The 14,876-nt window shown below is 41.8% G+C and overlaps 1 protein-coding gene across 2 annotated transcripts in view; it reads left to right on the top strand.

Moving 5' to 3' along the window:
• CPNE4 (copine 4) overlaps positions 1–14,876 on the top strand; it is a 565,144-nt gene that overhangs the window by 418,416 nt on the left and 131,852 nt on the right. For both annotated transcript variants that reach the window (XM_073803688.1, XM_033855295.2), the window contains exons 6-7: positions 10,983–11,066; positions 14,054–14,143. In XM_073803688.1, coding sequence (XP_073659789.1) covers positions 10,983–11,066; positions 14,054–14,143 — 174 coding nt within the window. The remainder of the gene's footprint in view (positions 1–10,982; positions 11,067–14,053; positions 14,144–14,876) is intronic.

Below are 14,876 nucleotides of genomic sequence, written 5' to 3'. Positions count from 1 at the left end.
TCCCTCACAGCTATTTTTTCCCTTTCAACTCCCATTATTAAACACATCAAACATTTCAGAGAGGTCTGCAAAGTTAAACTTCCCCCAAATTGAGAAGCAGTTAATGAGAAGTGGGAAGGACTATAATTAAAACAGGACCACTTTATTACACTAAGACTTCATTTCTTTCCAAATGCCACAGGTCATATGTGCATAAGTAAATGCAATTTAACCCCAGTGCCAGGAACTTTTCAAAGGAAAAGAGGAGATGTGAAAGGGAAGAAACGTGACATTTATTAAGCATCTATATTTGCCAGGTACCTGGTTAAGAGCCTTTCAAGTATGATCACAGTTAGTCATTCTTATAGCACCCATGTAACAGGTATTATTAACCCTGTTTAGACATTAATGAAGAAACAGATTCAAAGATGAAGTAATTTTCTAAGGTCACACCATGTGTTATCCAGATAGTCCAAGAAAGAGACAACAAGACAGGGTTAACAATGCAAGGATTTTATTAGAAGAAATGCGTGTGTAGGGAACATTGGGAGGAAATCTGGGAGAGCTGACAGACCACAATGTAAGTCTGAATATAAGTAAAGGAGAGCAGGAGAGAAGTGGCAGCTCCTGCAATGCCATGTAGTCTAAGGAAGGTTCCACAAGGCCATCAAGGAGTCCTAGAGCAAAAATTAGCCAGCAAGAGAGTCTTTTGTCTCCCCTGAGTGCCTTTATATCCCCTACACACACAGCACTGGCTGGGAGCAGCCCACAGGCAGCCTGGCCTCGGACTGAGGGCAGGGCTGGATTTCGGAGCACAGCAGCTGGGGTCCATGGTAGGTTACACTCCCTGGAGTAGGAGGTCTGCAAAGCACGTGCTCATGGCCACCATACCCTGCTAGTTGGTGGTAAAACTGAGGACTGAGTCCCATGTCAGTCTGACTCCCATCTGTACTCTTTCTGTTGTATCTCACAACTTCCACCCTATCACAGGCCGTATTAATCTTGTATATACAGAAAAAGTTCTACAGTCTCCACCCCTTTAAAAAAAAGTTTCCTCTCCAACCTCACCATATATTTATTATTTCCCTCCAACCATATCCTTGAGTCAAAAAGCACATCATATCCATAAATGTATTCACAAAGGACTCCATTTTCCAAGCATACAACTAAGGAAGAGGCGATACGGGGATGTGGGACTGCTTTTTCAAACAATTGCTTACAGGCATTAGGCTGAAAAAAGGTAAAGCACTCAAGCAATTCCCCATAGCCTTAAGCAGCAGTTTATATCCTGGCATAGTTCATTTTCACCTACAAAAAGTACTCAGTCCATTTATGCATTCATTAATTCACTCTCTTATTTGTTCATTTATCCACTCGTTCATCATTCATTTACCAAACCTTTGTTGTATGCTTGTTATGCATCAGTTGGCGGGAAAAGGGCACACTTTGAACTACTCTTACACTCACAACCTGGAATTCACCATCTAAGTGACACATCAATTTAAACAACAAGTGATATAATGATACTAGAGCCATAAGAGGATGATACACAATCAGAGAATCCTGAAAAGGTTAATCCATTTTGCCTGGGGACATTAAGAAAGACTTTGTTCTTAAGAAAGAATTATATTTGGATTTTTTTTGTCCTGAGGGGATTGTGTGACACTTTCACAAACTGCTACCTTTTGACATTAGTTGAGCGAGGTGCTGGGAACTGTAGAGTGCGTTGATGTCTGTGGGGTGTAAGCTCTTATCCCTCACTTCCTGTGATCACCGTGCTCTTTCTCTCCCGTCATCTTCAAGTTTCAGAATAACTCACCAGACTGCTTTGTAGCATCTTTCCTGGTGACAGTTATAAGCCATTGGGTCAGTGTGTTGCAGTTTTAAGCTACTCACTTAATGGCTTATAATGACTTCTTTCCACTTAGTCATGTCCTCTAGCTGACTTATGTTATAATGCAAGGGGCTATGGGGGTTTGTTAGTGGGTACATTGGCTCTAAGGTGTTTGAGCAGTTTCCCTTCATTCAAATGAGTGCTTGCTTGCTCACAGAACTGAAAGAGCCCCATGCAGCACTTACCGTGGTTCTCGATGGCCGTTCCCACCCTCAGCTGTGCTGATTGTCCAGGGCCCTCAATTGCTCATTGCTGAGACCCCAATATCATGGAGCTGGAGACCCCAGGTCTTCCATAATATGGTGGTATCTCTCCCAGACTCAGTCACCCAGAGGGGAGCGGACCCTGTTCAGACCAAAACAGAGGCCACTGCTCCAGTGGACTGGGGGGTGAATGGTCTCAAGTGGAGAGAGGGCAAAGTTGTAGAGTTGAGGAGCAAGATGGTACCATGAAGATCATCTCACACAACCTCTTCAGGAAACAGAGGCTCAGCAAGGCCAGATTACTTACACAAAGACACTGCTGCCTGGTTATGTATTGCTGCATCACAAACCACCTCAAAACCGGGCAAAATATACTAACAACTACTTTATTATATGTCATAATTTTGAGGTTAGAAATTCAGGCAGGTTTCAACTGGGCAATTCTTCAGTTATACTCAGCTGGTGGAGGAGCTTTACTCACATGCCTGGCACATGGGATGGCTGGAAGTCTTGGCTCCACCAGCTCGGTCAGCTAGATTGTCTTCACGGTGGTCTTAGGTTTGTCACACTTTCTACATTGTGGCTGGCTTTTCCCAAAGAGAACATCCCAAGAGAAGCAAGGAAAAGCTGTGTGGCCTTTTCTGACCTAGGCTTCAAAGTCATGCAAGTGAGTCATAAGGCAGCCCAGAGTTGAGGGGAGGAGAGCGACTCCATGCCTTGATGGGGGAGTCATAATGTAGAAAAGCGTGTGGACAGTGGACGTTGTAGTAGAAAATCAACCTGCCACAGTATTTTTGTGATAGAATCAGAATATATATGAGAGATATGAGAATACAAAGATATGAGATATGAGAATACAACAGATATGAGAATCTGGCTGCTTTCAATTATTTCATGTCACAGCTGGTAAAAGCGTTCCCAGAGGTTCCCAAGGAGGACCTCCTTCTAGCCTTTAGCACTAAATGAGGGTGTAGCTACCTGCATGTTAACAGTTAATCTTATATTAATTGAGAAAATAGGCCATGACTAAAAGCCACTGAAATAAACAAATCTCTTAATTTAAAACATTTTCCAATTAGTATTATGAGAGCAACTAATTTCTATATACATTTGAAAAATTGCAGTATGAATATGTGGGAAAAATACACTATATCCAATTCAGACAATAGTTATGGAGATCTGGAACCCTACTCCCCTTGCAGTAACTCTGGTAACCTCCAGGTATCCACATACCTCTGGTAGAAAGCTCTGCCTAATACAATTGCTCTCTTTTATGTATGAGAACATCGAGGTTCAGAGATGTGAAATGACTTACCAAAGGCCACACACACACACACACACACACTCACAGATAATCAGTAACAGAGAGGGACTCAATCAGGTTGCCTAACTACAATCTAAATCTTCTTCAGGGAAGAGGGTTAATGAATACAAGTTGGACTGGTCTTGGGCTGTGGAGAACTTGGTTATGTTCCCGTGTATTTTGGGGAAGTGGGGAGCCAGAGAAGAGGAAGGTGAGGGTACATATACTACAAGGCAGCACTCCTCAAGGTGTGGTCCCAGGTCCCAAGACCCTTTCAGAAGAATGCATGAGGTCAAAACCATTTTCATAGTAATACTAGGACATTATTTTCTTTCTTCACTCTCATTCTGTCACATGTGTACAGTGGTTTTCCAGAAGCTACATGATGCCTAGTATCACAACAGATTGAATGCAACAACAGATATGAGAATCCGGCTGCTTTCTATTGATTCAGTCATTAAATTGATTTACAAAGATGTAAAATGATATCATTCTCCTGACAGTTTTATACATTTTGAAAATATAATTATTTTCCATTAAAATGTTATTTTTTATTATGATGTCATAGGTTTATCTTTACTACTTTTAAAATGATATAACAAATGAATATTTTTTAAACTTCTCAGTTTTAATTTATAATATGGTAAAATATTGACAGATATAATCCACATAAACAAAAGCTCCTTGGTGTCCTCAGTAATTTTTAAGTGTAAAAGGGTCCTGAGACCAAAAAGTTTGAGAACTGCTATTGTGGAGTATAATAGTAATTTTGCAAACCACAATGACAGATAATGTCCCTTTTTTGTCATTTTCTGTCATTTTAAACTCCTCTTTCCAATGCTGTCCAGGAAACCAGCAGCTATCTATTCAGGACGGAAACCCAGAGTCCTTGAAATCTAAGTAGGCTTCATGAGAGCCACATATAAAATAGACGAGGCTTGCAAGAAATAACTTATTTGTCTACTGTTAATGCAATTCACTTTGTGGAGAGATAGGCTTTTTAACTCCTAAATCACATTTATTACATTAGCAGCTAGTTGGTGATTAATCTAACAAGTAGAGATATGAATGTAATCCCTTTGGAACATTCAAGCTGACAAAGTGTTCTTTCTCCTCCCTTTCCTAAGAAAGTATTCACGACAGCGTGTTGGAACTGATTCTCACGTGGTGCTCTTCATATATGTAATCATGATCATTATAAGCTGTATTTTTTAATATTGCCATGATGCTAGTTCGATGGGGTGCTGTATAAGCAGTTGAATCTGTCTCTGAAGGAGAGGTTGGGAAACATTTCCTATAAAGGTCAGATGGTGAATAGTTTAGACTTGCAGGTTGTATGGTCTCTGTCCCAACTATGCATCTTTGCCTTTGCAGCATGAAAACAGCCATAGACAATACGTAAATGAATGAGCATGGCGATGTTCTAATAAAACTTTATTCACAAAAGCAGGCAGTATGGGACTTCCCTGCTGGCACAGTGGTTAAGAATCTGCCTGCTAATGCAGGGGACACGGGTTCAAGTCTTGGTCCAGGAAGATCCCACATGCCACAGAGCAACTAAGCCCGTGCACTACAACTACCAAGTCTGTGCTCTAGAGCCTGCAAGCCACAACTACTGAGCCCACACACCACAACTACTGAACTCTGTGTGCTCTAGGGCCCATGCTTTGCAACAAGAGAAGCCACCACAATGAGAAGCCCATGCACTGCAATAAAGAGTAACCCCCACTCCCTGCAACTAGAGAAAGCCCACATACAGCAACAAAGACTCAACACAGCCAAAAAGTAAATAAATAAATTTTTAAAAAACTAAAAAAAACCTCAAACGAACAGGCAGTGGGCTGAATTTGGGCCACCTACCATACTTTGCTGACCCCTGTTCTATAGCAACATTAACTCTCTCGTGCTGCGCTGTGATTTTACTATGTTCAGGTATGCCTGCCTTAAAACTAATCCAGCCTGCATTAATGAAAGCAAATTATCATTCATGAGCATCTACAATGTACCAGGTGTCAGGTGTCTAACTACATTACCTCCCAAACTCACCATATTCTTAAAAATGGGTCTTATTATTTCCAGTCTCCAGATGATGCATAGTGAGGTCAAAGAATTTGCCCAAAGTTGCAAGGCAAGGAAGCTATAGAATCTGGATATGACCCCATATCATTCAAACAATCTTTTCTAGTTCCAATATTCTGTTTTCATGATCACTGTCATGGCTATGCACTGCTTCCTTTTCTCTTTCAAACCTCTGCTGATTGCTTACTGACCTCTCACCTGACTAAATTTCTTTCATATTGGACTAAAAGATCAGGGACATAGCCTCCAAGTTATTAAAACATTTTACCATAGCAAAACTTCAGTAAAATGCCTATATCATTAATTTTCATTGTACTGAACTGTCCCAAGGGCCATCTTAATGCTGATGATCAAGCAAAGGAAGCTGAAAATTCCAGATTGTGGTCAAGTAACCAAACAATTAGACACAGATTTGTTTTTGTTTTTTTTTTTTTTTGCGGTATGCGGGCCTCTCACTGTTGTGGCCTCTCCCGTTGTGGAGCACAGGTGCGGGACACGCAGGCTCAGCGGCCATGGCTCACGGGCTTAACCGCTCCGCGGCATGTGGGATCTTCCCGAACTGGGGCACGAACCCGTTTCCCCTGCATCGGCAGGTGGACTCTCAACCACTGCGCCACCAGGGAAGCCCAGATTTGTTGTTTTTAACTATGAATCGCTGAGTGTACATTTTAGATGTATTTGAGCTGCTTATGAGTTGTTTTATTTTCAGAACTCAGATGCCTTCTTAATATTAATCATCCCTGGGGCTTCCCTGATGGCACAGGGGTTAAAAATCCACTTGCCAATGCAGGGGACACAGGTTCAAGCCCTGGTCCAGGAGGATCCCACATGCCGTGGACCAAATAAGCCTGTGTACAACAACTCCTGAGCTTGTGCTCTAGAGCCCATGAGCCACAACTACTGAGCCAGCATGCCACAACTACTGAAACCCATGTGCCTAGAGCCTGTGCTCCACAACAAGAGAAGCCACCGCAATGAGAAGTCTGCGCACCACAATGAAGAGTAACCCCTGCTTTCTCTGAGTAGCCCCAGAGAAAGCCCATGTGCAGCAACGAAGACGCAATGCAGCCAAAAATAAATAAATTTATATTAAAAAAAGAGCTCTTACTAACATTTTAAAAAAATAGTAATCATCCCTGATATTTGTATAGTGCTTTACTAAGTGTCCTCAAGCATTCTCTCTTTTATTGGTAATAATTAATAGCAGTAGTGCTTTCTGAGTGCTGACCATGTGCCAGGCACTGGACTCAACACTTAGGTGTATCAGCAACTATAATCCTTCTGCATTGCTATGAGGAAAAGGTGATACCCTCTCCATTTATGGATAAAGAAACTGAGACATGGAAAAATTAAACATCCTGTCGAGCTCACCCAGACTGTACATAGTGGAATCAGGATTTGAAAGCCAGTGTGCTACATGTTAGATTTTTTATTTACTTGAAAACAAAGATTATATCCTGATCTTTCTTTTCTTGATTTATAGTACTGTTACCAAGTCCAAGCTCACTCTGCTCGCCACACAACAGACCAATAAATCGGGAGATGAGATGTTGAGGCAAGGAATAGCGACTTTATTCGGAAAGCTGGAAGACCAAGAAGATGGCAGACTAGTGTCCCCCAAACCATCTTACCGGGCTCTGGATGCCAGCTTCTTTTATAGAACAGAGATGGGGAGGAGGTGAGGAAGTAAAGTAAAAGGGCCGTTAGTTTTGCCTGGCTTGGCCAGCATTGGGGAGGGTATGTGAGAATTTCTTCCTTTCTACAGCCATTCATAGGTGGGCAGGGTCAGATTGTCTCCCTGTGAGCTGAACAAAGGCCCATTAGTTTAACGTTTAGGCAGAGGGGCAGGGTTCCCTGACGCAGACCATTATGTATGATTATACTAACAAAAGCAATGAAAAGCAAAGGTTAAAGTCAAAGAAACAGATCCAACATGGAGTCAGATTTTGCTCTTCCCTGTTACAGTACATCCTCCTGACAACTCCATGTCAATCCTAAACATCATGTGAAATAAAGCAGAAAAAACATTGCAATATACTTCCAAGAGGAAAAAATAGGGTACCAAAGTGTATATAGTGTACAATTACAAATATTTTTTATTTATTTTATTTATTTTATTTTTTTGCGGTACGCGGGCCTCTCACTGTTGTGGCCTCTCCCATTGCAGAGCACAGGCTCCGGATGCACAGGCTCAGTGACCATGGCTCATGGGCCTAGCTACTCCATGGCATGTGGGATCTTCCTGGACCGGGGCACGAACCTGTGTCCCCTGCATCGGCAGGCAGACTCTCAACCACTGAGCCACCAGGGAAGACCCACAAATATTTTTTAAAAGAAAGAAAGAAAATTATGTCTAGATTCTAGAAAAAAATTTATCAAAATGTTATTGATAGTTGTGGTATTATGGGTGGGATTATGGGCTACATTTTTCTTCTTTCTATATTTTCTATTTTTTGAAAAAACGATAGCAAACATTTAAAATTATCAATAAAAGGAAGAAGAAAAATAACTGATAGCATTCCTCAAGTGTGTTGAGCAATTCTTAAGTACAATTGATATATACATTTCCTGAGGGACCAACAATCTATCTCAGGGGTCAAAGCCTGCGGATCCTGGAGAAGGGCCCCAAGGGCACGCAGAACAAGCTAAAGTGCCCACACTAGGAATTGGGGAGGGAGGCTCTGGTTCTCTAACATGAGTATTGAAACAGAAATAGGTTCGAGGGGCAAATGTCTTGAGCAGATATGTACGTTAGTGCAAGTACGTGTGCCCGATGAACAGTGAGTCCAAACAAACTGAAACATCGGAGTTTGGAGCAGAGAAAGATTTATTGCAGCGTCATGCAAGGAGACGGGTGGCTTATGCTCTAAAATTCAGCAAAGCTTTTTTTTTTGGCCACATCATTTGACTTTCAGGATCTTAGTTTCCTGACCAGGGATTGAACCCTCACCCTCTCCAGTGAAAGGTGGTGAAAGTTCAGAACCCTAACCACTGCAACGCCAGGGAATTCCCTCCACAAAGCATTTTTTAAATGCCCGGGGAGAGAAGGGGTTGCAGGGTATGTAATCAGCTCATGCACAATTCTCTGACTGGCTGATGGAGAGGTAACAGGGTGGTGTCACAGGGGTTAACATTATGAATCCTTAGGCTCCAGGAGGCTCCAGGTCATCAAGTAGTTAACATCTTCCATTTAGTGGGAGGTTTTCACATCTGTAAAACAACTCAGGAAATGTGCCTCAAATACTGTTATCTGGGTATTTCAGAGAGAAGCTAAAGCAGAGGATATGGGTGAAGTGCCTGTCCTGGGGAGGCCCCATAAAATTCCGCTCAGCTACACATAGTGGTAACAATCAGATAGAAGTGTGTCTGGGAGGAAAGCAGGGGCCATTTTTGTGGAGAGACAAGTTTTGCAGGGCAGACTTACTGACAAACTCTGTGTTGTCAATCAGGCACCTTCAGAAATAGGGCAGAGGGGTATTTTTCAGACTCTGGGTGTTTGATCCTGGTTGGGTAGGGAGGACAGCCAAAGGGAAGACAGATATCCCCATCTCCCTCCTCCTTCTAAGGTATTCTACAAAGTTTTCACTACAGAGCCAACCATGTTATTTTTTCCTGGTCAAAATCCTTCAGTGGCTCCCAACTGCCTCTCAGGTAAGTGCAAACACCAGATGTGCATTTAAGGCCCTTCACCTCATGGAGCCACCTCCACCAGTACTGCCTCAGATTCCTCCCCTACACATCCTGAGGCTGCAGGGTAATTCAGCTACTTGGTGTGTCCTTTCCATGTTTACTCTTTTACACCTTCACTCACACCATTCCCTCCCTAGAAACATCCTCCTCACAACCATATTATGCAGTCAAAATCCATTGATTTCCCTCTTCTCTGTTATTCATTCATTCATTCATTCATTAATACTTAACCCTTTGTTATGTTTATGGCCCTTTGGAGGGATGAGAAAAGGTTTTATCCTTCCTTGTATCTTAATATCAAGCATAAGGGCTCCATGATCAGCATATCCCCTGAGAGTATTGTGTCGAGCTAAAGACTAGGATGGCTATAGACTTTATTCTGCTTTGCTGCTGTCTAGATTTCTGGGGCAGGGAATTACCTAGTGAAATACATAGTAAGAACGTGATGACCAAAGCTGTTGCTGAGATAGCCTCCTATTCTGTACCTGGTTTTCTTGTCATTCGCTCATCCATTTATGTTTTTATTCATACATTCAGTAAACACTGTGTGCCACTAAAAGCTAGATGCTATGGAAGATGTGCTATGGTAGAAATATAAAGGAAAATAAGATATAATTACTCCTGTCTGAGAGTTTATAATCTATCAGTGTAAAAAGCCAAGTTTAAAAGAAGGATATGGACAGGTCTGCTTCCAGTATTAAAGTGCCTGTTTGTTTTACATTACTCTACCACTGAAAACAACTATAAACACTGGACAAGATACAAGAGACATCTGTTTGAGGGTCTTAAGGCAGTCAAGATTCAGGGTCAGAGAAGTTGGAGAGAAGAGAAATCCTCTGAGGTGATTCAGACATTCTATGCAGATTTTCCACTTAAGGCAATTCCATAAGGCTGATTCATAAAACCCAGGGATAGAGAAGCTGGGAAGCCTAGCAGAAAATAGCTACTAAGAAACAGAGAAACTGAGCAGTGCTTTTAATAGTATCATGGAGTTGGGGAAGTAAAACTGGAGTTCAGGACTTCAGGGAGAGCTTGGGTTAGTTGTAGAGAAGGGAAGCAGCCCAACCCTTGGAGTGACTTATCCCCTCAAGGCATTCACTAATTAGCAAGTAGCAGCATAGACAGAAACTGAACCAATAACTATAGAACCAAGAGATTATGGAAGTAAACAGAGTCTTTCAGAGTCTCACAAACAGAAATGAGCCTTGAGGGCTTGTCAAGAAGAAACAGTCCTCATAAACAGTGAGTTTTTGAGTGAGAGCCATTTAAGGATTATACCCAAGGAATAAAGGAATCAGAAATAGGTCGGGCCTTTAAAGACTTTTGAAGAAACCGGGCTCTAAAGAGCTCAATCCAAATTGGATTCAGGTGACTGCCCCCATTCTAATTGCTTGCCAGAAGCTGAAGACTCATCTATAGCCTTTATAATTTTTTTTACACAGTGTCTAGTATTTAATCAACAATTAACAAGCATAACAAGAGGCAGAGTGGAGAAACATAATAAAAACAGACCCACAGTGATCCAGATACTGTAGTCATCAGACATAGACTTTACAATAACTAGAATTAACATGTTTAAGACAGCAGATACACTGCTTCTTAGAGAACCAGCATTTGGGTAGATCTTTGAAGACTACTTGGGATTTCAGTCAACCAATCCTTACTTCTCAAAGGACTCGGCGTTAAGATACAGCTCATTCTAGCCAAAGGTGGGTCTCAGGGAGGAAGAACAAAGCAAGGAAGGGTCAAATTCAGGGGTATTTTATCCAGGGCTGGATCAAATGTGTTTGTGCAGGGGGTAGGGAAGCAACTCATTTCTGCTTATTTATTGTAGGATTTCTTCAGTAAGTCTGACCCATTTCTGGAAATTTTTCGAATGAATGATGATGCAACTCAGCAGCTTGTGCACCGAACTGAGGTGAGAAGAGCCGTCTTCAGCTGTGCCATCTCGTCTCTTTAAGATGAAACACTGACCTGTTTTGAGAAACCCCTTCCCTTTCTTAATGTCTGTAGCTAAACCTCAAGACCTGAAGTCTTCCCAGTCCTTAACAGGGCTCTTTATTCTCAATGTGGGTGTTATAAGAGGAGACCCTTTCTCACCCAGATTTTCCATTATTAACCTTTAATGCAGAAAGCCAGCAACTTATTAATAATAAAAAGATGAATACTAGCTAATATTTAATAAACATGACTAGGTACCAAGCATTTGACTGACTGATCTCATATGCATCATTTTATTTACTTCTCACAACTATGCATTGACATGATTATTATTACCCCATTTTACAGTTGAAGAAACTGAACTTTGAGGAGGTCAAGTCACCTTCCCAGTGAGCAAGGGGTAGAGCTGAGGTTTGAATTGAGTTTGACCCTGAGCTTTGCTGCAATTTGAGAAGCCAATGTGCCTCCCCAGGGAAAGTCCATACACGGGACTGATGTCAGATCTGTCGTACGAATGGCTGTCCTGTATCAGCAGGCATTTGGTCTGGCTGCATCTCCCTCTCACCCTCCTACATTCTCTCCACGTGACTCTGAATCTTATCCTTCACTATCCCACCCCCACTACCCACCACCACACACCCACTTAACAACCAACCCTAGTCTCCACTTTTTATTTTATTTTATATACAAGCCAGTTCAAGAGAGACTGTGTGGGGGTGAGAAGTGCATTGATAAGGAGGAATGGCTTGGAGCTGAGAGAAAAATGTGCTTCCAGTGTGGGGTAAAGGAAGAAGGAACTCTTATGACTCTCTCAGGATGATAGTGGGGTGCTGTGTTCCCATACCCTACACTGGAAATCCATTTCCTTTTTCCTGAAGTAGCAGAGTTGCAGGTAGCATTAGGGGAACTTTTCATGTCATATTTAAGGTAAACAAGAATCGAATAGTCTTGGACGGGCTAGTTCTGTGGATGTCATCTGGTACATGGTTAGCATTTAATAAAGTGTGTCTACTAAAGAATGAATACATGAATGGAGTTGAATATTGATAGTTATGTCCACTCCCTGTGATAGTATAATGTGATTCTTTGGACAGTCACAAACTATTCCCTGGGGAATAGTTTCAAATGCAACTGGGATGGTTTCCCTGAGTGGCACCCCATCACCATCACCAAATAGAACTTTTTCCCACATAAAGATTCCTTTGGTGGGACAAAGTTCTCTCAGGAGAAGTAACTAAATGTTGGGGAGAATCAGAAGTCGTACCCATTCATGACTTTTCTCGAGCCAGTGCACGGGGACTTGAATGTGCAGGGAGAAAGAAGAGGGGTGGCATATTGTTAGACTTCTTCTTCACTCCTGACGGCATCCCTCCAAGAAGAGGTAAATTCCCCTGTTCCCCTCTAACTCTTCCCCATACCCATTGTGAGGGGCTCCTGGAATCTCATAAGAATTGTGATTGTGAAGTTTTCCAATGAGTCAATCAACATAACATTGATTTTTCCTCTTTCTTACTCAATAGATACAAAAAAAATACCAGGCAATACCTTTCTTTCTGGGTAAGCACATGTGTGTGTGTGCATACACACACACACAGAGATTTTAATTTCAGCGGAAATTTCTAGTTGAAATTTTGATCTGCTATTGAGTTTTATGAAACTGTTGTAATGAAACATCTTCACTTTTTAGTATTTCTATACAAGGGTGAGAAATTTAAATTAACCAAAACAATTTTATCTAACTTTTCTTCTCACTATCACTTTGCTCATTCAGCGAATGAGAACAAAAAGCAGTCACATAGGAACATTATTTTTCTACTTTTTAATGCATTAAAGGAAATGTAATAATGAGCCTACAGTATAATCAATAATTCATCATTATATTAAGGAATTCAGGAGAAGAGGGAATCACTTATAAAATAATTATGTTATGTAGATAGAGAATTAATTTTTTTACAATTCTAAGGCTCTGCTAACTAAAAACTTCATAGGAAGAAAAGTCAATATGACAGAACTCCATTTAACTTCGTTTGTATGTCCCCTAGAGCAGTGGTTCTCAAATATCATGCATCAGAATCACCTAACGGCCCACCTCGAGAGTTTCTGTCAGTAGGTCTCGGTGGAATCTAGACATTTGCATTTTTACCAAGTTCCTGCTGGTCCAGGAACCACACTTTGGTAGCCCCTGCCCTAGAGTACACAGTACAATCTTAGGCACAGAGCAAATACTCATACGCTAAACCAAATTGAATTACTGAATCATCTGATGGCAGAATAAGACTTGACTCGAATAGACCCTCAGGCAGGATTTAGCCAAGTTCATGATTAGTAAACTGCTTTTAAAAGGGTTTCACAATATTGCAGTCTTAGTTTGTGATCCTGAAGATCTGCCCTGTTATGCCTTCCGAGCATACCTAGTATAAATGTATTCCTGGGATTTTTCTTCTAGAAACTTTTCTTCTGACTTGCAATCTGATCTAACCAAGGTCACAGGTCACCAAAGACTGCTCAGTTCTTCAGCAGTAGAATTGTCCTGCCACACCCCCCCCCACACACACCGACAGGCTTTACGTATGCTGACCTCATTAGAAGAGAATTTATGCCATAGGACTGACAGTCCTACAGAACTGGCGATACTTTCTCAGAGGCAGAGGCAGCCCATCTCCTTAATCCCAACCCCTTTGGATATAGAAGGGGTCTTCTCCAGCATCCACATACTGGACAATATTATTGTCATTATTCATGAAATAACAGCCAGGCCAGTGACCGCAAGAGTTCTGCCCATAACGATCCACCTAGTGGGCACCCTTGAAAGGTTTACTACTCCAAGTTTTCATTAAGGCACCTTTTCCAGACAATTGTCCTTATCATAAGCACCACAGTGTTTCTCAAGCAGTTTTTATGTTGAAATGTGAAAATGTCAAGCACTTACTCTCCCACCCACCACTCCTCTCCTTTTTTCCTCAGGTTGTGATGAATAACTTAAGCCCAGCCTGGAAATCATTCAAAGTATCAGTAAATTCTCTATGCAGTGGAGATCCCGACCGCCGGCTGAAGGTCAGAAATCTGTCTGTCTGAGAAATGTAATTTTACATATTTACCCCTCCTCTTTCTCTTCAAGTGAATGTTGGCAAACCCCAAATCTTCTGTATCATTTACCCAAATCTCTTAGCATCTTGATGGAAGAAACAAGGGCTCTCCTTTCTGCTGGAGCCATCGAAGCTCCTGAGATAACATGAGATAAATCTCAATCATGTTACGTTAAGTGGCAAATCCCATGGCCTCTAGGAGAGAAACTGTGGCAATAAGTTCAGGGTATATTTGGGAGTTATTAAAAACACAAATACTGTTGTTATCAGTTATCTACCGCTGCATGACAGACTACTCCAAAATTTAATGCTTAAAACAATAGCCATTTATTTAGCTTATGATTCTGTACATTGTCAAGTTGAGTTCATCTAGGAGGCTCTTTTCTTGGTCTTGCATGGACTTCCTCATGTATTTGCAGTCAGCTTACCTGAGCAGGACACCTCTGCTTCTGGAGTTTGTCTGGCTGTCATCTGGAATGATCAGGGTGGCGGGGCCATTTGTCTCTCATCGATCAGCAGGCTAGCTTGACTTACACACTCAGCAACCTTAGGGTCCAAAAGAGCCAGGACAAAACATGCACATCTCGAGGCCCAGTCTCAGACTCACATGAGGTCACTTCCTCTGCGTTCTATTGGCCAGTCACACAGCCATCCCAGATTCAGGGATGAGGAAATAGGACATGGACTCTACCTCTTGGCGG

This window comes from Tursiops truncatus, chromosome 4 (genome assembly GCF_011762595.2).
Source record: "Tursiops truncatus isolate mTurTru1 chromosome 4, mTurTru1.mat.Y, whole genome shotgun sequence".
Lineage (NCBI taxonomy): Eukaryota > Metazoa > Chordata > Mammalia > Artiodactyla > Delphinidae > Tursiops > Tursiops truncatus.
Note: the sequence above shows the minus strand (reverse complement) of the source record. Positions and strands in the feature narration are given on the sequence as shown.